The sequence below is a fragment of the Argiope bruennichi genome, chromosome 10 (genome assembly GCF_947563725.1).
Source record: "Argiope bruennichi chromosome 10, qqArgBrue1.1, whole genome shotgun sequence".
In the NCBI taxonomy this organism is placed as follows: Eukaryota; Metazoa; Arthropoda; class Arachnida; order Araneae; family Araneidae; genus Argiope; species Argiope bruennichi.
In genome coordinates, this window is record NC_079160.1 from 4,110,096 (window position 1) to 4,135,857 (window position 25,762).

Consider the following 25,762-nt stretch of genomic DNA (forward strand, 5'->3'; position numbering starts at 1 on the left):
GGTGTTATGCTTTTGCCCAACTGATTTTAATTGTATTCTGAATTGAATTGAATATAAAAAATAAACTAGTGGAAGTGGTCTTTCAGAAACTTTATAGTATATTCTCTAATAAAGGTACCTTTTGTATCGACGAACAACAGTTACGAAACAGCCTATTAGAGTGCAATCTTTTGGTGATTCATCACGAATATGCTGTTGGTACACAAATACTAGATAATCGAATGTGTAATTCAATCAATTAAAACCAAAATTTGGCAAGGGCCTACAATTATAGTAACAAATTTAAACTGACTAATAATTTTATTTGTCATTATATGCCAATGAAATTACAAACTGAGGTCAACTATTCGGATTGTTTTGATTCAAAATTTGATACGGATTTATATTTTAGATGCTCCATTTGTATACCAAGTTTCATTTATCTAGCTATTTGCGTTTCCTAGTTATCGAGTTCTCTTGCTTTCAGACAAACGGGCGCATTTCCTCTCAATGGATTTCGTTCAAAATCTGATGGACACTTAGAAATTTAGAGTATAATCCATTAACCAAATTTCATCCACCAAGTTCAAATCATTTTTTGAGTTATTCACACAAACAGACATGTTCCAAAAATATGTTTTCAGATTCAGGGGTTTTTGAAACGTGAGGATAAACAAGAATCCTTTGAAGATTCTAATACTTTCGGTTTACATACTTCAAATATGCGAAAATAAAAAGCAATGATAATGAAATTCTGTACTAGTGATAAACTTTCTAACATTACAAAAAATATAAAAACAATTACCTTTAAGATTCTGCCATATCTTATTCAATTCATTTAACAATTTTTTAGCCTCTTCAAAAGTATCTTTGGAATCTCCAGACACTCCGGTCGCCTTCGTCACGTAGTCTTTGGCCTAATGGCATCACAAATATTAAGTTAATGCAATGCAAATTATTTAAATAAAACATCTTTATTTCTCGAGATGAATTCGTATGAAAGATGAGCATTACCCTCACTAAAAGCATGTCGACCTTAGCTTCGAGATCTAAATAAAATGTGAATTTATCCACAAGTTCTTTTCCTTTCGTGACATTTCCTTGATAATCTTCCACAAGAGGCTGAAAAAGATAAAGAAGCTATAAATTATGTGAATAAAAAAAAAATATGAAGCTACAAATGAGATTCGAATCTTTCAGAAATAATAATTATAAAGCTACAAGTAAAACTCGATTGCATCGGGTTCTATGTGAACAAAAGCAACAAATGAGAATCAAATGCATCCATTTACCTTCAATCTCATTTCTTCCTTCAAAATTCGGTCCAAATAGCCCCACGGCAGTTTTGGCAAGTCGGTCAAGTTGGTACCATCAATACGAAGTTTCATCTCATAAAGTTCTTTTAACAAGATTCCAGTACATTCATCTTCACACGCTATTGGTTTGGGAATTCGGAATAAAGAATGAATGACGTGCAAAAATAAATTTCTGAGAATAAAAACACTGACACACCGTAAAAAAGCGCACAGAATTCAAACTATTGCTCCAAATGTCCACTCCACTGTCGAATCTTGGTTCAAAAAAGAGATAAACCACTTGGCACTAACCGTTCAATAAAATGGTCTGAATTTTAATGAAATTTCATTTCCATTTTCGGATACTTACAGGCAAATGACAATTAGCAATTAGCACGGTCTATCTTAGTTTCAGTAAAAATCTGCATTCGTTGTTCAGTTAATATGAAGGTTGACTCTTAAGTTTAAATTTTTTAGCTAAAAATTAATTCTTGTAACAGATTTATCTAAATTAACTTTATGAAAAGTATTTAGCATTAAATTAATTCTCTTTTTTGAGCCTTACGATTCATTGATTGTAGCTTAAGAAAGACCAAATAAAAAATTAGTGTGTACTATTTCTACAATAGTAATATACAACTTAATTTGGCAAATAATAAAAATCTCTTTTATATCAATGCATATATCAGATCTTTAATAACTATTGGCGTATCTCTAACTTTATCTATTGGCGATCTACAGAACAGAACATTGAACTTATCGAATTTCAAAACTTAGCTCAGATTTTGAATGCTAATATCTCATACATATTTTCAGCTTTTCCTTATTTAAGGATTAATGGAAGAAAATTAATGAATCCAAACCGTTTTACTTACGGACAATGAAGAATTAAATTAATTAGGAAAATTTGCTAATATATCATTTATTATAAGTAAAAATAAAGCTAAAATAATCAAAAGTATTCGATACTGTGATATTAATTATTTACCTTAAACTACAGCGTCAGTTTGATCAAATCTGACAAACGAAAGAGGATAACAGGAGAGCCCAAGAGGATCATAAAACACTACAGCAACCCCGTCCCATCTCCAACTGTTTGCAAATTATGGCGAATAAATTTATTTTGCTCAAAATCGTGAAAAAAAAAATCCCAATTAAAATTTTTTTTGGCATATCCTTATCCAAAGTAAGCACAGGTTTCGAAAGAACAGTTGAAAACCCTTAAGAAGATACCTGTTTCAAGAAGTAATAAGTGCTGAAACGTTAGCGAAATTCAAAATCAAAATATAACTAACATTTTTCATTCTGAATTCCGAAAAACCATCGACTTTAGAATGAGACCACTATAAACCATATTTGCCAAGTAAATCCAATTACGAATAAAGGAAAAAGTATGCAAATCTGTTGTTTAATGAACGGAGCTGCAGGTGTGTTGTAATCTATCTGCGGGAGCATCTCGCACACAGGTACAAAAGGCAAGACAATTCATTGATTACATCATTAGCTTGTCAACTTCTTAGATGTTTGTTACTATTATTGTTTCAACATTTCAAGACGTGGCTTCAGCACGACCGAATTTTTTTTCACATTGTGCCTATTACTACTTGCCTCTTAACGGATATGTCTTGTTTTACAAACGAAAAGTACACAGTATTCAGTTTTTGGAAAATCTGACAAATTGCAACTTGCAGGTTTTTTTCGGAATTCAAAATTCAAAATTTTGGCGATATTTCGATTCTGAATTTCGCTAACGTTTTCGCACTTATTACTCGGCTGTAAATTCATGTTTTAAAAATTTAATATATTATCACTGATTATAAAATTACTTGATGATTAAAACTGATGCAAATGCAAATAATAATAATTACACGTAAAGCTGTTTAAGGGTTGTTTTTTTTATGTTGAAGTATTAAATGAGAAAGGTTTTATATTGTGGTAATTGTAAAAACTGCTTGGTAATCTTCTATGTAATTCAAAAGAATGTGTAAAACATTCGTTAATTTGTTCTGATCGAGTTGATCAATCAGTTAATTTGTCAAGATTTCCGAACATTTTTGTTTTTGGTATTTCAACATTTACCATTTCTAGTCTTCATTTATTATCTTGTTAAAAGATTTTCTTCAAGTTCTGGAAACAAGGGCAGTAGTAGTGTTTCGAAGATCTCTAAAGTAGTGGGCTGAAGGAATTCCGATATTCTTGCAACATTATAGTTATATCATTGATTATATGAATACTAAGAGAATACACTGAAAAAAAGTTATAACTTCATTGTCTTTATATTTCATTAATTATCTATACACTCATTTCCAACCGAAATCTGCTATTACAGAAAGTCATGCAATAATAATTATAATAATAATAATTAATATTACAGCTCATTGTTTATATATCTCTTAGATCAACACCATCTATTTGCCATTACAATTTTGAAAAGTTACAGCATAATATATCACAAATAAACAAAATTTATTCAACAATATCCATAATCCACCCAACTGCTGAGTGTAGAGATTCATGACTTTTCGTGAAGCACTAAATCTGACAGGTGAGTGGATTTTGGATAAGCAAAATGTATCAACCCTAGAATGCATGAACTATTAATTTTTCCACAGAAAATATGTTTTGTATAACTACATATAATTAAAAAAAAAACTAAAAAATTGTAAAGTTTTTTTTTGGGGGGGGGGCGGGTGCCTTTAAAAAAATTAAAATGTGTCAGATGAATACATTATGAATTAAACAATATCCCAGTGACACAAATTGTATTATAATAATTTGGCTCTTAAAGCAAGTCTCTTTAAACCAATATATCCATATATCCAATATAAACCAATATATATGTTTTAAATGAAAAAAATGGTATTTTTATTGGTGAAACTATTTATACAACAACCATCTTGGTATTTCCCCAAGTTTCCAATTTAAATCTAATTCTAGTACCGCTATTGCCATATTTCGGTCTTTTTTTTACAAATGTTTATTTGTAAAAAGCATTTAAAAAAAGGATTTCCAAACACTCAAGCTTGATCTTTGGAACATTCACGTGAATTTTGAAACAAAAGTGTTGCACTGAATAGTTATTAAAAATGACAAATCTTACATTTGCATCCATATTCTGTCAAAATAAAGCCGTGGCTGCAGACAGTGCAATCTCGCCCGCCTACGCCTTCGTTGCACTGGCACTGTCCAGTTAAGGCATTGCAGTCCCGACTTTTGGAGCCGTAGGGATTACAATTGCACGGCGAGCATCTGCCTCCTTCATGCGAGAGGTCGCCATAGAAACCGGCATCACACCTGGAAAGACGAGCAGATATAAACATACAATTAGATAAACACACTAATCCAGTGAATTAGAGAGCGTCAACATTTTATCGGATGTCCTTCAGGTCGAATTGCAGCGCGTATCAGCTTACTTATAGTTCTACAAGACGCTGCATTCAGCATGATATAACATAATAGACAATCAATTTTGCAAGAAGTAGCAGAATTGATTCATGGCAGCTTTGTGTAGTCACAAAACACAAGTGCACGTCTTTTGTTTGTAATCACAGTTTTGGATACGATTCAGCACGATGGCTTAACCTTCAAGTTCATGCGACTTCAAATTTCGGAAGAACTTATAAAAACTTTAAGTTCTGAAGAATCTTCTCGTAATATTAAAGTATGAGTTAATAATACAATTTCACGTTCGATATTTATGAAAGTGACTTTCCTACAATCATTATTTAACAACTTATGCAGACAATACCATTCTTCTCACGCAACATTAAAAAAAAAAAAAAAAAAAAAAAAAAGGAAAAACATCACGGCACGATGTTTCCAATGAAAGCTCTGCCTCGTTTTTTAGAAACAGAAAGTTAATCCGATGAACGTGCCTCTTTTCTCCAGAAAAATATTAATGTGGGTTTTGGCCAAAATACCGAATTTACAGCTAATCATGTTCCCTTAAGTAGACGGATATAAATGTCTGTTGTTATTGATATCCTTTATCAACTAAACTGAACTTGCCCTGTCTACAATATTGAATATCGATAGTTTCTCGATGAAGTAAACTACTGATCAGACGCAACTGCGCAAGTCGGGTAAGGCTAGTCATGATGTATGATTATCTGAGATTCTATACCAACAACTAATGTTAGAAAGTTGCACATTTTCCAAAACGAACTGATGCACGCGGCTAACGCTTTCTGTGAGACGGACCTCAAAATTGTATTCAAATAGTTTGTTTCAGAATTTATTAGGAAAAAATTTATTTTTTTCAATAATAAAAAAAAAAAAAAAATACCACACATTCGTACATAGATCAACTTACGGTCTTGATCTCTCCTGAAGACGGGAAAGAATGAGATAGGCTAGATATGCTTTTTGATAACTTCTCGTCTATAAAATAAATGAAATTCAATTCATTTTACCGATATGGTGGATAAAAGTTTCTCAAAATGTTGACTGTTTTAGCTGTACATGTTACTGACGTTCCTACATTGGATAATTCTACCAAAATTTTATCTAAACAACAAATCTATTCGTAAAAGAAAGGCATTACAATAATATTCCTTCCCCCCAAAACTATATAATAAATTTCAATACTATTTTACATAATTGTAGGTACAGTTCGTATCGTGCTCAAGGAGTTAAAATAATCACTTAAATTTGTTTTCTTCTCAAAGTTAAAATTTAAATTTTCCTCTATTTCAAATTCCTATGTGGAGGTGAATATGAAAACTTTTCCCATCGCGAAACTCCGTAAATTAAATTCCGTTGCAATTTCTGCCGGACGCGGCATTGAAGTCCAGAGAACAAAGCAGGGAAAATTGAATTTACGCATTTGAAAGCAGGTAGTGACTAATAAACAACGTCAGCTTATTTATGACAATGCTAAATGGCGTTTATAAGTGATATACAGCAGAATACACAAAATGGACACATTATAATTCAGTTAATTCAATCCTGTGAAATGTAATTAGAACATTTTCCATTTTTCTATTATTTAAAATAAATTTTACGTAATATAATAATTTATTAAGAAAATTATTTATTTGAAACGCCTCAGATTTGAAGAAAGAATCTTTAACAATGAACATTTAAATTACAAATGACTTATTACACGCTAAACAGAATGCTAATAGAAAATTAAAGAGGCCATAAATTTTTTTTTGAATCATCGATAAATTATATCAAAACAAAAATATTCCAGTTAGCCACATTTCACTGTAGTAATGATCTTCTAAAATGCTTTCAAAGGAAAGTTCATTTCTTACTTCTCACAGTGCCTGCCGGTGTATCCCGGTTGACAGTTAACGCATACATAATCTACAGCATCAGGAACACACGTGTCACTGAAGCTAAAAGAACAAAAATAAAATTTCGAAATGAAGCGAATTAAAAAAAGTTTTAGAAAAACACACTTTTATTCATTTACTGAAATGTAGAAATTTTGAATAGCTAAGCGCATATCTAAGCATGAAGACAGATTCTTCGCACCTGTTTGTTGGATGAGGACAAGCACAAGGCCTGCAGGGTCCTCGAGTCGGATCGCCATAGAATCCCTTCATGCATTGATCACAGTGATCCCCCATCGTGTTTCCACCACAATTCTAAAAAGAAAACAAGTTTATATTCATGCAGGAATCATAATACAATTATGAATGAGCACGAAACCACCCTCAAGCTTCAGTATTTATGAACACAATTTGAGGAATCAAAATTGCTGCAAAACAAATCAGTGCAAATATCACTGACGAGAGAGTAAAGGTATGTTTAATACTCGACAGAATGCCTAAATGCTAACTAAATACCTAAATGCAGTACTAAATAATGCGAAAGTAAACGCATTCTTTAAAAAATATTTATCATATTTTTCACGTAAAAAAACACCCACTTTTGCACAAAACATTACGGAGGCAAAATTCCCTCATCGTCCACATATTTTATAGTTAAATCCTAATAAAAATATCGACTTCACCAAAAAAATTTAAATCCCAGAAAATAACAAGATATACAGAACTGCACTTCAACACAAGCGAGAGGCAATTTTTTTTTCATGCATTATAGATTTTTTTTTAATTCTAAAGCACATAAATAAAACGACTGAAAATATATTTACATTCAATAGAAATGGTACTCACTAAAATTAAAATAATATTTTGAACAAAAAAATGAATGGACACGAAATCACACTTCACAATAATTGTAATTGTGAATAAAATTTGAAGAATGTATATTCACTAATTAAGATTTCTATGAAGGAGAAAATATTTACAAATGTTCACTTGTATTTGCAATGATAACAACGTATATCTTTTCTTTAATTAATTTTATAGCAGAAGCAAAATTCTTTTTCATATAAAATAAATGGAAAAAATAGAAAAAAATGGTGGGTTGAAGTAACATACTATGCAGACGCCGGTTTCTTTATCGCAAATATTCGTATGATTGTTGCAGGAGCAGGGTTCGGCCCATCCGACCAGGTCCAAGATATCTTTGCTGTTCAGAAAATTGGGTTTGCGTCTTCTGTAATATCCGGGGGCGGGATCCTACGATTAAATATTCAATGATTTTATCCAACAAAACTGCTTTGTATCCAAATTTTAAAAAAATAAATCATTAGACTTGTCATATCAGACACTTATAAGACAAATAACATATACACTATAAATTTGAGCACACTTTCATATACTAATTTAAGTTGTTTTACAGGAAAAGCTTAGTAAACCATGGAATCTAAAAAAATTCACGAAAACTCAGGGTGGCAAGCATTTCTGCTGTTTCAATTTCCCTGACTTTACCAGAGTTTTTATGAAATTTCTCTGACATTTTTCGGTTGTTTCTAATATCTTCAGAACGATGTCGCTTTATTTTATTCTCTTTAGTTATCGTACAATATATTCTTAACTGAATTTGAAAAATTGTTTTATTCTTTTAACTAAAATCAATGTAAAAAAAATTAATTAATGCTCAGAGGCGGGAAAAACATTTTCGTATATTCAATTTCAGATAAGTTTCAATTGTGTAAAACCCTTACTTTTTTTTTTTTTTCAAATATATCAACTAACACTAGAAAATACATGCCCAGCTAGATCGACTTTTGGCCAACCAGTTATATCTCAGAACTGTTTATCAAATTTACTCACAAAAGAAATGCAGTAGAAAAGTACAGGATGACCAAGAAATAACAGTAGGTGTTCGGAGCCCTGTAGCGTGCTATGTACTGGCTGAAAGATAACAGAATTTGGTCACCATACACATTAAAGTATGCGGTTTTGATTTATCAAAAAAAAAAAAAATAGTACCAAAACACGCTAATAGGGAAAGTTCTGGCGCTGCAAGCGCATAATGTATGGAAAAAGAATGCATAACTGCCAATGGAAACAGTAAATACCAACACACCAAATACCAAAGAAAAACGTTAGCAACTTACAAATTTGGCTCAAGGTGATGATGCTCCAATAATTGCATTGCACGACGGTGGCTCGCAGCATATCGACATTTATTCGTCTGACATGTAATATTCTTTGATCTTTTAAAGTAGGAATGTCAGGAACATGTCCTTGATACACAACGCCTTTCAAGTAGCCTCACAGCCAGAAATTGCCAAGATTCAGATCAGTGATATCAGTTAATCGGTGTTATCTTATACGGATAAAATTTCAGGATCTTACACAATATCTTCTTCACCGTCGAGAACGGGATATCTGTCGTGATATTGAACGTGCACTGCTGGTAGCCTGCTTATTAGCTCTCACCTGATCCATAACGGCAGTTGCAACTTCTTCAACTTGTTCCTGCTTGATACCTTTATGTCTTCGACCTGGTTGCACACCAAGAAATCGTATTGTTTCAAATCTTTCAACCGTTCTTCGTAAGTTAGTTATGGTTATCGGTCCTCTACACAACTGTTTTAACCGCCGATATTCACGAAGAGCAGCACTGGCATTTTCATCTCGCTGATAAAACAATTTGTCTAATAAGGCGTGTTCAGGTAGTGACAACGCAATCGACGGGAGAATTCTTGCAGAATGACTTAAATTCCCGCAACCTTTCCTTTTATCTTCGATATCATGCCACAAAGTACCCGTATAAAAAAATTACATAATAAAGTTTTCGATTGCAGCGCCAGGATTTCCTCTATCAGCGTGTTTTTGTACTAATTTTTTTTGATAAATCAAAACTGCATACTTTAATGTGTATAGTCGCCAAATTTTGTTGCATTTCGTCCAGTACATAACATTCTACACCTCCTGTTATTTCTTGATCACCCTGTAAATGCACATTGATGGAGTGCTCAAGAATGAAATGATTTGTTTCCTTCCAGTGGGATCTCCCCTATCCCTGTTTACCAACATGCCAACAAAACTGAACAATAATTTTACTAACAGAAAAAAAAATTCATTTATAAATAAAAAATGAAATATCTGCATGAAAATAAGAAAACATTTTTCAATGAAATCAAAATTGCATTCACTTTTAGCTCACCAACTATCATAAAAAATTCGTTTACACGCTGGCTCAATGCTTAACCCTTAAAATAGAGAAAAAAGTGGAAAATTGGGCCTTTTAATTTTTTTTTCTTTATTGCACAAAAAGAAAAATGTTTTAGAAGTATAAAGTTCGAAAAAGATAGTATGAATGTATTTTGTAAATTTTTGTGGCAAACAGTTTCATATACATCAAACAAACCGTATAAAAAATTCTGCCCTTCCCTTTTTTAAATTTTTTTTTTTAAATTACAAGAGACATGTGTACCTGTAATGCATGAAACAAACTAATTTCTCATGTTTAATATTATTTTTAAATTTTAGAGTATTTTGTTAAAGGTATCGGGAATTTTAAACGAACATAAAAATTAATTTTAAAAAATTAAGAAAATATTAGTAATAACGCTCATTTCATGTTATCAATAGCATCATTCATTTGAAGAATTTAAAAATCCGCGTTCATAATATTTTTTAAAAAAATGTTTTACGGAAATAATAGCAATAATGTCCGATACTTCATAATTCAAAAACATCTCCGAGAAGATGGAAAAAATTATTGTTGTAAAATACTTATTTAATTAAAATAAACAAATGAACTGTTTGGGAATTACAATAATGAATAAATATTTTACAACCAGTCTTGAATATTAATACCCAAAATTCATACTTCGCTTTCATAACACGTGATATGATCGATTTGACATTAGAAGGAAGAAATGGAGGGGGGGGGGTTATAGCTCCATACATATCTTTTTAAATAAAAGAGACCCATTAAAGCTTAAAATCATAACAGTTACAGGAACTGTTCTTTGGTAAAACTGCCTTTTTCCTTAGTACACAAAATTATTTTCGATAATTATGTCGATAACTTGTCGTCCTGAAAAAAAAAAAAAAAAAAAAGCAAACAAAAATTTCGGTGAAAATATTATATATTTATATGTATATGCAATAAATTAGAAATAGTGTATCATAATATCGATAATTTTCGGAAAAAAAAATCGATTTTTCAAAAATATTGGAATTTTTTGTTCGATAAATAAAAAATCAGCCAGCCCTACTAGGCATATATCCAAAGCCCAGGGGACTAGTGAATCTTTGCATGAAAATAATGAATACAGATATGAGAAATTATTACATACTAAAGTTATTTCTAGCATTTCCTATATCAAATAAATAATATAAAAAAGGCTATAACTTAAAGCTGTCTTTCTTAGAAAATAATTATATTATAAGAAATAATTCTTTTCTAACCAGATGATGTATCCTGCATTGTACAGGATAAAAAGTATTTTCAAGTCTATGTGCTTATAACTTTTTAAATTTAATAAAAACGATTTTTCTATGTTATTCTTTAGAGTCGCATGAATTCGGACAACAAATGAAGAAATCACTTCTTTTTATTTCCATAAATGAATCAACGGGCAAGAGTTGATTCATTTAACGGGAATTCAAAAACGCTTAAATCTCACCTGACATGAAGTGCCGACATATTCTCGAGGACAACGACACATTTCAATTCCTTTTGCGGGAATATTTGCGTAGGTGGATGATGCAACGTCTAAAGTCACGTTATGCAACCTAAGAGAAAGGAAATTTCTTGAACATTATAGAAGTATGTTTATGACATGAAATTTTTATTTGAATGCTCGAATAGAAGGAACATCCTTGAGATTATACCTGGCATACTTGACATCAGGTCCATCAGTACCTCGAATCAGGATGTACTGCAAATTTTGCAAAGCGACCATCAGCATACTTTTCGTCACTATGGCAAGCGGGTTGTCCATCACTTTCCATTCTTCCTAAAATGCAACGGTTCGCTCAAAATTTAAAATTAGAGTGAATATTAATTTTATTCATATAACTCAAATTTAATACAATTTTTAATACTCATATAAGTACATAGAAACAGGGTTATTTTTTAAAAAAAGGAAATATATGAATGTATCTTCACGCATACTCTGTCAAATAAATAGGGGTTCCAAGAATGCGATGATAATCAGCAATATGCGCAGCTAACTCGCTTCCATGGGAAAGGGGCACGACTGCAGGGAACTCAAAATCAAAGAGCTGGTGAAACCTCGGGGAAAGGTTCAGAAAGTTAAGTACCTTTAGGGCTGTTTGACGCGAAGAACCACTGAACAAAATTATATACCCAGACACAGACTGCGTAAAGCACTTTTACTCAATTTTAAATTACTTTGAAATTCTCAGCTAACTCAAGTTAGTTGAGAGTGGTAAAATATTTTTTGAAATGTTGACGTTTCTGTCTCAGGCAACTCATGCATTTGTTTCTTTGCAATAAGAAATGGCATACTACGAAAATTTCAATTGCAAAACTTTGCAGAACTTTATTTGATTTTGTCAATTCAAGGCTTAAGTGGATAGGACCATTTAGTTGTTGATTAGGAAAATATTTATATTCCATTATTTTCAGTGAACATGAATTTCGTTTCCTGAAATGGTTGGCAAAAGCAAAGGAAAATTCTCTTGATAGTTTATGTATGCGTGACTTCTGCCAACACTCTATTGTTTCTTCAAAAAGCTCCATCTAACCTGGATTTGTAAGTCGCTTTTGAAAAATTATACCTTTTGCCTTGAAAGAAACAATGTTTTCCAAGTCGGTAAATTATTAGTCTGGAACCACGGAAAGAACAACAATAATGCCAGGCCACGATGATAAGGCGATTCAGTGCCATGACCACTGCTGAAGGAAAATGCCTGAAAACGAAACATTTCGGGACTGAAAAAGTCGAGTGCAAATGTCAATGATTGGACTTAAGTTTCAGATCACTATGATAGATCACTCTTCCCAATTACCATATTTTGTCTCCTGTACTTTTTTTCTTTTCTGTCCGAGTGTTTCTTAAAATGTTAAAACTCCGTACAATTGGAAGTGGTCATATGAAGATGATGTAACGTGACATGATGAGCCATTTGAAGAGATTGACTTCCTAGGGGCATTTACAGCAATAAAAATTGGGAATAGGCCCTCGTGTTTTTTCCCCGATGAGGAGTATTTTGAAGGAGAAATAATCGAATCAATTTAAGTCTTTTAAAAGAATGGTTATTGGGCCGAATACATAATATATATATATATATATATATATATATATATATATATATATATATATATATATATATATATACACAAAATGAAATTTAAAAAAAAAAGAATACTTTACCTCATGGATACTAATTCTGTGATTGCTTTCCGATTTTGGAGTGCTGCCAGCATGATACAACACTATTCTGTGATTTCCTTGAATTATAACGAGAGGATACTTTTCCAGAAGTTTGTCGGGAAACTTTGAAGAGCCTCGACTTTCCACATTGAAATTTAGATAACCGTTGTAGGATAAAACCTAGCAAAAAGCAAGTAAAGATAATTAATCAACTAAAACATTAGACAATATACAAATGCGGACATATTTAAAGAGAATATATACAGACGGTTAAACCCAAACCAAGATTATATGGGAAAAAAATACATTAAAAAAATATTAGATAGCAACAAGAGAACTTTCTGTCAAAGAAAAATGCAGTTTCGCATTTTTCGAAAAGCAATCATAAAATGAGAAAAGGAAAACTCAATACTTCTTCGAATAACAATCAACTAATGAAGTCGTAACAATATCTAAAAATCAATAAAATCTGCTATAAATAAAATATTTAGCTATAAATTACTGCTGCGTATTGTTCCTTTTCTGTAACAAAAGTTATGGATTTATTCCGTTTTTGCACTGCGTCAAATTACTGTGATTATCTGAGTTGTTGTTGTTAAACAGAAAACTTTTACATGAATAAAATAGGCATTGTGTACCTGACTAGGAGGATATCGACAAAAATAAAAAACAACCACCATGTGAATTTTAACTTAAAAAAATTAAAATTAAATTGGAAACAGTTACAACATTTTGAATTTCTCAGATGAAACATAGATTAAATTTCGTGCGTATTAATTAATGTGGCACTTGTAAGTATTACGGATACAACTACTCGAAGTTTCAATATATAAAGATGCACATTATACATAAGACATCCTATAAATCGTGCATAATAAATTACATATTTTAATTTTAAATACATTAAAAAAATTTCATGAAGTCAAAGTTAGATATCGAAGGAATTAATGTAAGAATATAATGTAATAGTTAAATAAATTTAGTTTAATTCAATCACTCTAATATTCTGTTAGGCAGCAACGCGTGGATAATTCTAAGACAGACCTATGAATCGCAATTGGACGGCGAGGCAAATTCCCTCTCCAATCAAAATTTTTACGCCGTAAAGAAAAAATAACATAAAAGTTTAAACAATAAAAATCAATAATTTTTGTACCTTATCTCCCAGATGCTCTTTAGGTACGCTCCAGTACATGGGCTTATCCAAAACGAAAGGTATTCCAATTCTCTTCGCAGTCAACTCTTCTGGAAAAATTTGAAATCCAAGACGAGTCGGAATTTCGGTAGTTCCAACTTCCATGAATATGTCTCGAGAAGGCAATAATATCTAAAAAAAAAAAAAGTATCGTTTTAACGAGAGAGAAAAAGGCTTCATGTATATACAAATGTTTTTTCTAATGATTTTTTACCAAAGCTTACAAATGTTTACGAATATCGATGAATTCGAAATAATTATAAAATTTTATATGCCATGAAAACAGTGGTGTTATGACAAAGGGTGGGGGTGAGGGGACAAGGAAGACATGGTTGTCAACCTTGGATACCCTTAATGAAACAAAACATTTCTATATGTGCGCCATTTTTTAAAGTCATGGCCAACAGGTGAAAAAAGTACATTTTACAGAGGACGCCATTTACCGTTGCTAAGTCTCCAATGCAGGAGATGCAAAAATAATATCCTGTTCGAAACGACACTTACTATTGCTACTCCAGTAATTGAAGCAGTAATAGATCTTTAGACGACGCAAAAACAGCAGAAATTTGGAAACTTGTAATTAGCAAATTCCAAAACCAGATGTATTTTATTGTTCTTATTTAATCCTTACACTTGATATTTTTAAATGCAAATATTTTATCAAAATGAAATAACAAATCATTTCACTGCAGGAAAGCTAGTTCCAACATCACGTGTATATAAAAATAACCAGAAATTAAATTCAAAAGCGATTTTACATACATTGGCAAAATAAAATTACAAAACTTTTTTAATAAAAATAAAACACTCTAATACAAAGTTTTCTAGAACTCTTCTATCATAGAAAGTTCAAGAAATTAAGCATCCGAACAATACAATCGGAGTAAAAAAAATTAAACACACTAATCAGCAATTCTGAAAAAAAAAATCCCAAATTCTGAAATTAAAATGATATTTTGAATTAAAAAGATACTAAAACAAAACCATTTCATTTTGAATAAATTCATGAGCTTTGTAAATCAAGTGAATGCACAAAATAAACCACTCTAAAATTACCGCAAAAAAAGACAAACTTTCAAAATTAATGAAGTTACTTGGTAGTTGCTTACTTTGACTATTTTATATTTCGATCTTATTGATCCTTTATATTCTTCGTGATGTCTTTCTTTTATTTCAAAGCTATAACGACCGCAAGTTTATGCAGTTGAACGTCGCCAGGGGCCGGAAATATTTTTGAATTAACTAAAAACACTTGTTTACGTTCATCAATCACACACAAAAAATATGTTACGGGCCAATAATCGGTAGCATCACACACATGTTGTGCTAATTATTGTTCAGTGAATAATCGAAATCGGCCTAAACTGCAACAACTTTGAATTTACCGAATACCGCTTTATTCACTTGCGTTTCCACATCAATTTGGAATAAAAGAGTTAATTAAGAAATAGCCAAAAAGAATATTTTATTTGGAATAATTTTTAAGGTATGACTATGGTCTTATAAAAAAACTTCTCTATAAGGTCATTTAAAAATTACGGGAAGATCTATTAAGAATAACTTAGAAATTTTAATGCGTTGTCAATGTTTGCCCCTCCCTTTGAGAACTATTCAGCTGTGAAGCATTTTATTTTTTGCATATTCTCATATGTAATATACTTCTATTAATTTTAATAACAGCATTAATTTTAAGAGTAAACAGATCAGATTAAACTAATCACAGATTAAACTAATTGTTGAAACAAACAGTTTTCAAACTAGCATACTATATCGAAAAATTCCATTCATATATATATATATATATATATATTTTAATAAATTCCGAAATAAGTTTGATTTTGAGATCGGTATCATTGATCTTATATCTTATGTTCAAGGAGTATTTATTACATGATCAATTGTTTATATTAGAAGGCCAATAATTTACAGTTAATAAGATAAACATCTTAATCAGATAAAGTAAAAGTTCTCACCTGAGTCCAGTACATTGGAGATTGGTTACAAACTCTAGTTTTTCCAAAACAGAAACATTCATGGCAACCCTTCTTCGATTCCCTGCTGAGGCCAAAGGCACCATCCACACACTTGTCACACTTCTGTCCAGTAACTAGCTCCTAAAACATTAAATAGCAAAAGAAAAGCAACCTTTAAGAAATGTTACATAATTTAACAATGATTTTTTTTTAATTTTTTGTTCCTGTAATTGAGACTATGTGTTAATCCAAAACGCAACAAGCCTCTGTTCCCGTAACCATGATGGCTATTTACCGGTTGTCAGAATATATATGTTATATTCTCATCATACTTACTTACATACATCTTAAATACAAATACGTTTTGTATCAAGTTTCATAGCAAAGTAAAAAAAAAATTGACTTCGAATTTGGAAACGACTTTCACCAATTACGCTGATACTGCGTGCATGTGAGTTGCTTGATTCTCAAAAAAAGCAACATAAGCTGAACCCCAATTATTCGGGGGTGGGTATAATGTTAAGTGTCAAAAATGAAAGCGTATTCAGGTCTCCATTCATAGTTTGATCAACGGTTTTTTCTGAACGCAAAGTTTGCAGCATTTACAGTTTCCAATACCTTATGCTTGTTAAGCTTATATTTTCACGAATTAAAGTTAAATTCTTTCTATATCTGATATCTTTTTTTTAGTTTAATTTCTAAGCTTCACACTATCATCCAAATTTCGACGCATCTGAATTGACCCAACTCCATTAAATTAAGATAGCCAGAGTTCCATTGTACTTACGTAAACAAAAATTGGTATTTGATTTTGATATCAAAATTGTATGCTTGTATCGAACTTTGAGCCTAGTTGGGCAAAAGAGAGATGACCGAACTCCATATTCAATTTTCATCTCTATACTGAGAAGTAAAAATAAACGCCATATTGAATCAGTACACAGCAAAGTCAAGAGAAGAATATTTCAACTGGATTTATAAAAAGTAATTAAATAAATAGATTCCCTTACCTTGCACGGACAATCTCCTCTTTCATTGCACTGGCAAATGTTGTTGCGGCAGTGAGTTTCGACGCTGCCTTCCAAATTGCAATCGCACTTGTGACAGTTGGGAAAGCTGTAAAAGCCCATGCGGCACTGATCACAGTGCCTACCTTCGAATCCTTCCAGGCAAATGCAGTTCCCAGTGTCTGGATCGCAGTTCTGCTGTGGAGAGCCTTTTCGATTGCAGTCGCAGGGCTGGGGGAATTCACAATAATACATTGCAAGCTTCATCACAAACAGTTCAAATACAAAAAAGAGTCATAAAAGAAGCATCCTGTATTTCAGTTTAATCACAACCATGGATTTATAAATTATTATAACATAAAGATTTAAATCATGGTCTTAAATTTTTTTCATTGTGCAAGATACACACACAATGATAACTATAAACTATAATATATATAACTATAAATGCAAGTAAAAATATTGCCTTAATCGTCCAATTAGCCTTTTTCTTCGAAATTAAGATCTAAGCGAAGGTGAGAAAACTCGGCTCGGACAGATGTCAATAAATTTTTAATAGCGTGTATTTGTAAGCACCGTGTGATTTTAAAAATAGAACTGAGAGAGCCTATACGTTAACTGATTTTAGATTTTAGGCAATTTAAGTTGCAATATTACATTTTATTTTCTCACCATTTTTCTTTTTTTTAATGTTTTTTTTTTTTTTGAGTAAGTTTATCAACAGTTACGAAAAGATTTTAAATGTCATTTGGAAACATATAGTATCTAATGGAAACTAATGGGAATTATCAACACTACTTGCCCCAAAAGCAATCTGGAAAGGAGAAATAAATCCTTTTAAAAATGGTAATAAAGACACATCAAATATATTTCAATACTAGACTTAATATGAACTAGAATTAAGTTTTTATACGTCTTCATACATCTCAAATAAATAAAGGTTAAAGATATTTGGAACATTGCACTTTTTCCCATAAAGGGCAATTTTTTCTTAAAGAAACATTGCATATGTTTTCATACATCTAAAAAAAAAAAAAATTATTGGGACAATTTTCATATAGAAAAATGGCGTATTTGACGATTAAATATTCATGGAGAAAGTAATTCTTTTGCTTGTAAATTAGTATCCATAGTCAATGATGAATGTTAATTGAATACCCCAAAAATGCATATAAAAATTTAGAAGTTACTCTGGTATTGTTTGATATCTCGAGCTCATACATGAAAATTGTATACCACTATATCTTATATATAGAAACTGTCCTACAGCGTGTTATTAGCAAGAGTAATTTACATTGCCACAATAGTCAAGTTCCAAGATTACCAGATGGTGTATGGGTCTTTTACACACAGGAACATATTGTTTCTGTGCATAGGCTCGTATTGCATCATCGTAACCAATATTTTCAGACCCACTTCGCCATAGGTAATGCATACTTTTTCAATCAGTTCAACTTTTATTATGCTCATTAAAAATCTGAACACACAAATATTGATTTTTTTCCCTCATTCACTGACTTATAATAGATCAAGTCATTACAACAGAAACGTAAAAGCGAGAAAAAAAAGGGGGTCATAATTCGAAAGCAGTCTTCTTTTCGCATGTGCAAGAGAGGGGTCAACAACGCTGCGCGCAGTTGCTCATTACACGGTAAAGGAAATCAGAAAATTGTAGCAGTTCACTCGACCGTTAGATAAATCGAAAAAGAAAATCACGCTAAATGTGAAGTTTCTAAAGTATTTGATTACTGCAAGCAGGAAAACTTGTAATTCAGATTTTTCATCCAATGTTTACCATTTGTTCAGATACATGAAACAGTGACTAGCATCACACCACTTCGACGATAATAATGTGCTATTATAAGATATCTTCACTCCACGGTAATAAATTTTCCTTAAAAAAGTTTGAAATTGTAAAAAGTTACGAGAAATGCTTCGATCTGTGTATGACGATTATGCTGGAAATTAATGCAATGTTGCATTTTTCAGACCGCATAATAAAAGCTCTGTATTAATGAAACTATATCAAGAGCCACTAAATGGGGCATATTTTCAGAATGGTCCTGGTAATTCATCAGTTCTGTTGCGCTATTGTTTATCAAAAAGGGATATTTAAAAAAATAAAAAAAATCTTATTTCTTTAAATATAAAATTGTAATAAATGGAACTTCCATTTTAATGCAATCGTTTTGATAATCAACAACAACAAAAAAAAAAAAAAAAAAAATGAGCAAGGCACAACAGCTAAAAAAGTTTAAAACACTGAACTTCAATTTCTGTCAGATATGTGGAAATTTTTAAATGTTATTTATTTGAATTTGGCTTATTCGAAATTGATGGAGACAATAAGAATTCAATTCTTCCAAAAATTCCAATTCGATAAACTGGTTTTAAGATAAGAACAGAGAGAGAGAAAAGTAATTATAAACTAGAATAACGATAATGATCTACTTTTAATATTTTACAACTTTAATAAAAATATTTGAAATATAAATGAGCAGTTAGTAATTTCAATAAATAAAAAGATGGTAGTTATAACAGTTTTAACACATTTGAAAATATTAATTTCAAACAAACAATTTTTCGAATTCAGAAACATATATTTTTGTTTTGGTTTTTGACTTATCTAAAAAAAATTTGAATTCAAAATGGTACTTTAAAATAATGTTAATATGGAATTCAAGTGCCTAAGAAAGAAAGAAATTAAATATGTTCGAATCAATAAAGTTCCGCAACATCTTCGAATGATGTGATAATCAACAAAATTTTCGCTATCAGATAAAATGTTTGGAAAAATGAAAGTAATGCAGTTAGTTTCTTACAGTGCAGCCTCTGATACGATCATATCCCCAAGCATTGCGAACACACTTTTGACACCTGTTTCCGGTGGTGTAAGGAGGGCAGACACAGCGGCCATTTCTTGGATCGCAAATGTGGCCAGGCTTGTTGCAGGGGTCGCATGCTAAAAATATTCAAAAGGAATCAATGCGGAGAAAAAATTCACGCAGAAAAATAATTATGAAGTTTAAATTGCATTTTCTAAGACAGTCAACAAATAATTACATCACTAATAATTTATTAAAACATGTTAAATAATACATTGTGATAATATATAAGACAGACTGACTCATCACGAAACCACCAAATACAGAAACTTGAAGTATGACAAATGGTTATTTCTTAGGTACCAGGTGCTCATTAAAAAGTTTAATTAGTTGAAAATTAATCTAAATTTTAAAGTTTTTCAATTCTCAAATGTTAATGTCTCGTGCATATTATTGCATCAAACTGATTTTTATGCTATCTTAATATTAATCTATCTTTCTTAATATCTTAATATTATCTATCTTTCAATATTTATTTTAAATTCAATTTGCAAGAATGCTTTTATTGCATTGTGTTAATATTTTAAATAAAAACATTGTTATTTGCAGCGATGTTTTTATTTTATGATCAAACCAATTTTATTGTTTCCTCAAATCTCTCGCTCGCTTGGCCTTGCCACAATTTAAGTTATTCTTTCGGCATGGGCCCTAAAGATTAATTTTCAGTTTTGCTTTTATTTCATTGTGTATATGGAACTTTTAATGTGCACACACAGTAATATACTTTTTAACCAGCAGAACAAGTTTCTCAGCAAGTTCAGCACATACTCTCTTATAAGGATCTTATACTCCTCCCCCTGCATAAAACTATGCTACCCTTGGGTACCTTGCATGACATTGGTGAACGATAATCACGAAATATAGACTTTTGGAACAAATCTAGTATTTTTACTGAATCTATCGCAAAAATATGCATTTTGGACGCCATTTTGATGATCAAAATTTGGCACTAAACTACACTTTAATTACAAGATAACATACCAAATTTCATTGATTTAAGTCGTTGCGATTATAAATTAGTACATTTACGTGTGCACGAAAGTCCAGACCGACAGAACTGATTCAAAACTTGAAAGAAATCTACATTTTAAATGCTATTACCTGTGCAGTAAATTTTATCTACCCGGCTCTTTTCGTTAGTAGTTATCGAGTTCAAAGGCACTTGAACAGACAGACTTTCTATGAATGGATTTCTTTCAAAATTTGATAGAAAACTACGAAAACTTGATAGTAAGTCAATATACTAAATTTCATCCGTTTAGCTCAACGTAATTTTAAGATATCGCGTTCACAGACAAACCCTCAAAATGCCAAAACTGGCTGAAGGGAAATATGTTTAATATAATATGTACTCCTAGCCTCACCTGAAAATGACATACATTATTTCATGTCTATCTTCAAGCAGCTATTTTTTAACTCCTTGTCTTAATTAAGTAAATCTCCATTGTGTCAACGTGCAAAATCAGAGCTCGACTCATGCGCCTATCTCCTGTATCAAGTCAAGTTACCATGGTACAAATGAAAGCATTGCTCTAAAAAAGCACTGGTTCTTACCTCTACAACCTTGAGGAGAAAACATGAAATAACCAGGTTGACACTGGTCACAAAATCTTCCTCCAATGCCTGGTTTGCAGGTGCACTGGCCAGTGTTTTTGTCGCAAACTGAAGCTGTAGATCCAGTTCTGTTGCACTGGCACTGTTCACAACCGTTGCCAGATTGCAAATTCCAGTATCCATCCTATAAGACATTAAGTATTTTTAAAAAAACCTCTAAATTTTTAATTTAAACAGAATTTGAATGAAGGACTCGTTGTTCAAGCTACATTGTAGTGAGGAGAGAGACTTTTTCCAGCTTTCACCTCTAGAGGGTAGTGCATACCCGAAGAGGAAATGTTGCAACCATCGAGAGTAGTCTCCTCAAAACTTCCACGCACACTCCCTAATAAAGGTGAATTTGTGATTTAGACACGTTTTTTCCCAAACCGATTGAAACCAAAACCCGACAAAGAATTGCGACTGCAATCACAAAATCGTATGCTAAGGGGATAAATTCAAGTACTTGCATTTTTGAGCTATCGCTTTTACATGCTTCTTAAAATACAAGTCGACAGACGGTCTGACACAGCCTTGTTGGATTTGGCTCACAATTTTATAAGTGCCTAAAATGTAGATGTTAAATCTGTGTACCGAATTTCATCCAACTAGCCCTCTCGCTTTGGAGTTATCATGTTAACTCATATTCAAACAGCAGGACGGGCACATTTATTTTGATTAGATTTTACTCAAAATTTGATCGAAATCTACAAATCTGTTGTGAAGGCCTTATACCAAATTTCAGCCATCTAGCTCAAAGCAATTTTAAATTATCTTGGTCACAGACAGGACGTAATTTTCAAAAACATATTTTTTTTCGCACTCAAGGAGGTCTAAAACGCGGTGGTTCGTCGAAATTTCAATTTTGAATTTTTCGATGATTTCAGTATTTGTATACGAGAAAGTGTTTTGTGGTGTTGAATTCTTTGAACATTGGCGTCTCCCGAACAAAATCATCCAATTTTTACTGGTAGGAAATGTAGTGGGAACAGACGTATTAAGAATGAATATTTAAATCGTTGCACCATAAGAAAATTGTACTGCATGAAATACAATCTGCAATACATATCCGACTGCTAAGGCAGTTATTTGCGAGCAGTCAGCACCACGCAAATCTGACTACTCCTCACCAAACTCGGAAACTTTAAATGAGGAAACAAGTCAGATCTGCGTGGCGTGGGGCAGACAGTTGGATATCTAATCTTCCGAAATTACCGCTATTTCGCGCCATTTGGAATGGGTGTTATCGGCTTGTTGCGGAAATGCTGTGAGGACATTAAGTGTGAAGGAGAGGCTCCACACTATACTTCAATGTCATATTCACGTGCGAGGAAATAATACGACACGGAGTATTCATGAATATGTGGCGAAAGCGGATGAGTTAAAAAATATAATGAGGGTGGAGTAATTGTGAATGAACGGCCGTAGTGTCGATTCCAATATCTTTTGCCGAAGAAAAGTGGACCACTGCGAATTTAATCCACTGAACAATACCACCTGCTTTTATTCAGCTCTTCGAAACACAGATTTTTTGACATACACATTCGTCCACAGGAAACTATCTCTAAGAAATCTGAGGCAATGCCGCTAGAATTAAAGTTCTAATTTTTTTTTTTTTTTTTTGGGGGGGGGGGTGGCTCATAAAATAAAAATAACTTATTCAAGCATAAAAATCTTTAATATTAATTAGCGAGTATACGTACTTCACATCTATCACAAGTTCTTCCAACAACATGTGGTTTGCACGCGCACTGTCCCGTGCTTTCATCACACTGAACGCTCAATGAACCAAACCGATCACATCTGCATTCTACGTAAAAGAGAAAAGAAGTTTTTAAACTCACCCATTTGTAAGTGAAATCGAATATATATATATATATATATATATATATATATATATATATATTATTATTATTATTGAGATTCACTTGTTTTCTACTTTTTAATCCTCAATTCATAATTCATTATTATAAATATTATGGATTCACTTTCGGATGCATCAAGTGAATGGAATCAGAATTTAATTAAAATGAGTCGATTCACTGACAGTGAGAGTCAGAAAATAGTACAATACAGTACTGTTATAGAGCTATTCACTGTTTCAAAACCCTAGCACAAAGGTTCTGAACTGGGGCATAAAGCGTAACAATGAGAGGTATGCGAAGATAATATTGATAATAGTAGAAAATACGAAGCGTAAGGAATTAATGTTAAAAAAAGAAATAACGGTATTTGGATTCACTGAAAAAAACAACAACAGATCTTAAAGGAGATGAAAGAAAAATAATAAGAAATCGGTGTTTAAGTAAAAAATAAATAAATAAAAAATAATAATTAAATTAAATTCCGTTAATGAACATGAAATGTATAGAAATCATACTGTTGTTTATTCATAAAAAAAAATGTTGTCCTGAAACTAACGCGACTGCAGATATATCACCTGTCTGCATTTGAACTTTATTTAATGAAACTGAAATCCATAAAGAAAGCTCAAGGCTTACATTGGAAGCGTCTTCTTTTCACTAATCAATCATGAATCATTGCTCACTTCCATTACAAGTTATTACGAAATTATTTCAATGCTATTTTCAGTTTGTATTGAATTAGTAGAATATTTTTTGAATGAAATAAAATTCAACATGAATAATAGATCCTCCAAATAATGTTAAATTAATTCAAGTCTTTGAATCTTAATTAATCTAAGCACTTAATATTCTTTGGGTGGAAAGGTGGTTCCGAGATGTGCGAGAATAAAAGAAGCAAAAAGGATTAAGGAAAATAAAAAATATTGGGAACCGCTATTCCAGTATATCAAGAATTAAGTGAAGTTTGATTTCGAAATGCAATCGATAAAAAGATTAAAACAAAAATCTAGGAATTTGAATTATACGTAAAAAGGAGAGATTCATCTACAAACATTTGCAAACTTTTCAATAGAAAATCTGAACGAACCACGACAGCCTTGCTGAGAAAAGCCGTAGTATCCTTCCAAACAGGAATCGCAAGTGATTCCGAACACCCCCGGCTTGCAGTTGCAGTGTCCAGTGGTCGGGTCACATATTTCCGACCTCGAGCCAATCCTATTGCATACACAAGGTTCACAGCCAGCTTCTAAATTGCCAAATCCATCCTAAAATTTGTAAAACTCAAATAAGTAAATTTAATTTTCATTACACTTGCAAACATATTAATCTACAGAATGAATCAGAACTCATGGCAGAAGTTCCAAGGACAATAAATATATATAGGAATATTTTCTACAAGGAATACTTTTTATGAGCGAATGGGTGGGTGCCAAGAATTCATAAAAGCACACATGAAAGCACACATGAAAGAAAACGCAAATTGTTTCTTGGCATCAAATACTTCTTCGCAGCAAGGGTTACAATAATTGCTTCGAATTGCCGCCATCGGTTTTGATACGAACTTACAGAGGTGGTGTTAGCAGAGGGGCAATTGTCTCGCCCCCTGTCATCAAACACTTGCCCTCCTGTCGGAGAGTCTTTACTATTTCAGGAAGGTTGTGGAGAGATACAATAATTTTCAGATATAATAATTTAAAAACTACCTTAAAATTAATATGTTGTAAATACCCAAGTAATAGTTGAAGCGGTTTGACTATATTTTGCAGAATAATAGATACAGTGGCAAATCAATAACATGCCGCATTTTTGATCGGACGACTATGACTATGAACGCAATGCAATGGATGTGGAAGAACTTAAATTCGTAATTTTCAGGTTTTTGATTGAATCTATGCTGCAATTGGTGATTGCAGTTTCGGGCTGCATAGACATTGCTCATTTCTGATGTTATGCCACTTGCGCTGGTACAGGATAATCATAATCAACGCGTTCAGTATAGAATTAAAAGCAACATCACTACGTACCCATGTGATTAATTAGATTTACCCGCGTTTTCAATATTAATTATTTTTTACACCATTTAAATTTAAACTTAAAAACTCTAGGTCTAGCGGATTTTGGGCTTTTACACGCTCCGCAAAATTTAATTACCGTAACTGTCTAATATTGATCTAACCATGTGAAAACATTAGTAAAATTAGCAATTTTATATGGTTTCTGTTTCAAAATATGGGAAAATTCTGAAAGCGAGTGCATAAAAATTTAAGCTAATTGCCAACCATCTGTTATTGTTCTTGGTGATAGCACTCCT

The 25,762-nt window shown here is 32.0% G+C and overlaps 1 protein-coding gene across 2 annotated transcripts in view; it reads right to left on the minus strand.

Moving 5' to 3' along the window:
- The window catches only part of LOC129988352 (laminin subunit alpha-1-like), a 158,687-nt gene that overhangs the window by 57,529 nt on the left and 75,396 nt on the right, over window positions 1-25,762 (minus strand). For both annotated transcript variants that reach the window (XM_056096556.1, XM_056096555.1), the window contains 17 exons: window positions 24,539-24,716; window positions 23,290-23,396; window positions 21,548-21,731; window positions 19,931-20,070; window positions 17,112-17,339; window positions 16,102-16,242; window positions 14,090-14,260; window positions 12,934-13,113; window positions 11,426-11,550; window positions 11,218-11,326; window positions 7,667-7,807; window positions 6,756-6,868; window positions 6,533-6,616; window positions 4,375-4,568; window positions 1,272-1,414; window positions 994-1,101; window positions 785-896 (listed from right to left, as the gene is read on the minus strand). In XM_056096556.1, the coding sequence (XP_055952531.1) occupies window positions 785-896; window positions 994-1,101; window positions 1,272-1,414; window positions 4,375-4,568; window positions 6,533-6,616; window positions 6,756-6,868; window positions 7,667-7,807; window positions 11,218-11,326; window positions 11,426-11,550; window positions 12,934-13,113; window positions 14,090-14,260; window positions 16,102-16,242; window positions 17,112-17,339; window positions 19,931-20,070; window positions 21,548-21,731; window positions 23,290-23,396; window positions 24,539-24,716 (2,458 nt within the window). The remainder of the gene's footprint in view (window positions 1-784; window positions 897-993; window positions 1,102-1,271; window positions 1,415-4,374; window positions 4,569-6,532; window positions 6,617-6,755; window positions 6,869-7,666; window positions 7,808-11,217; window positions 11,327-11,425; window positions 11,551-12,933; window positions 13,114-14,089; window positions 14,261-16,101; window positions 16,243-17,111; window positions 17,340-19,930; window positions 20,071-21,547; window positions 21,732-23,289; window positions 23,397-24,538; window positions 24,717-25,762) is intronic.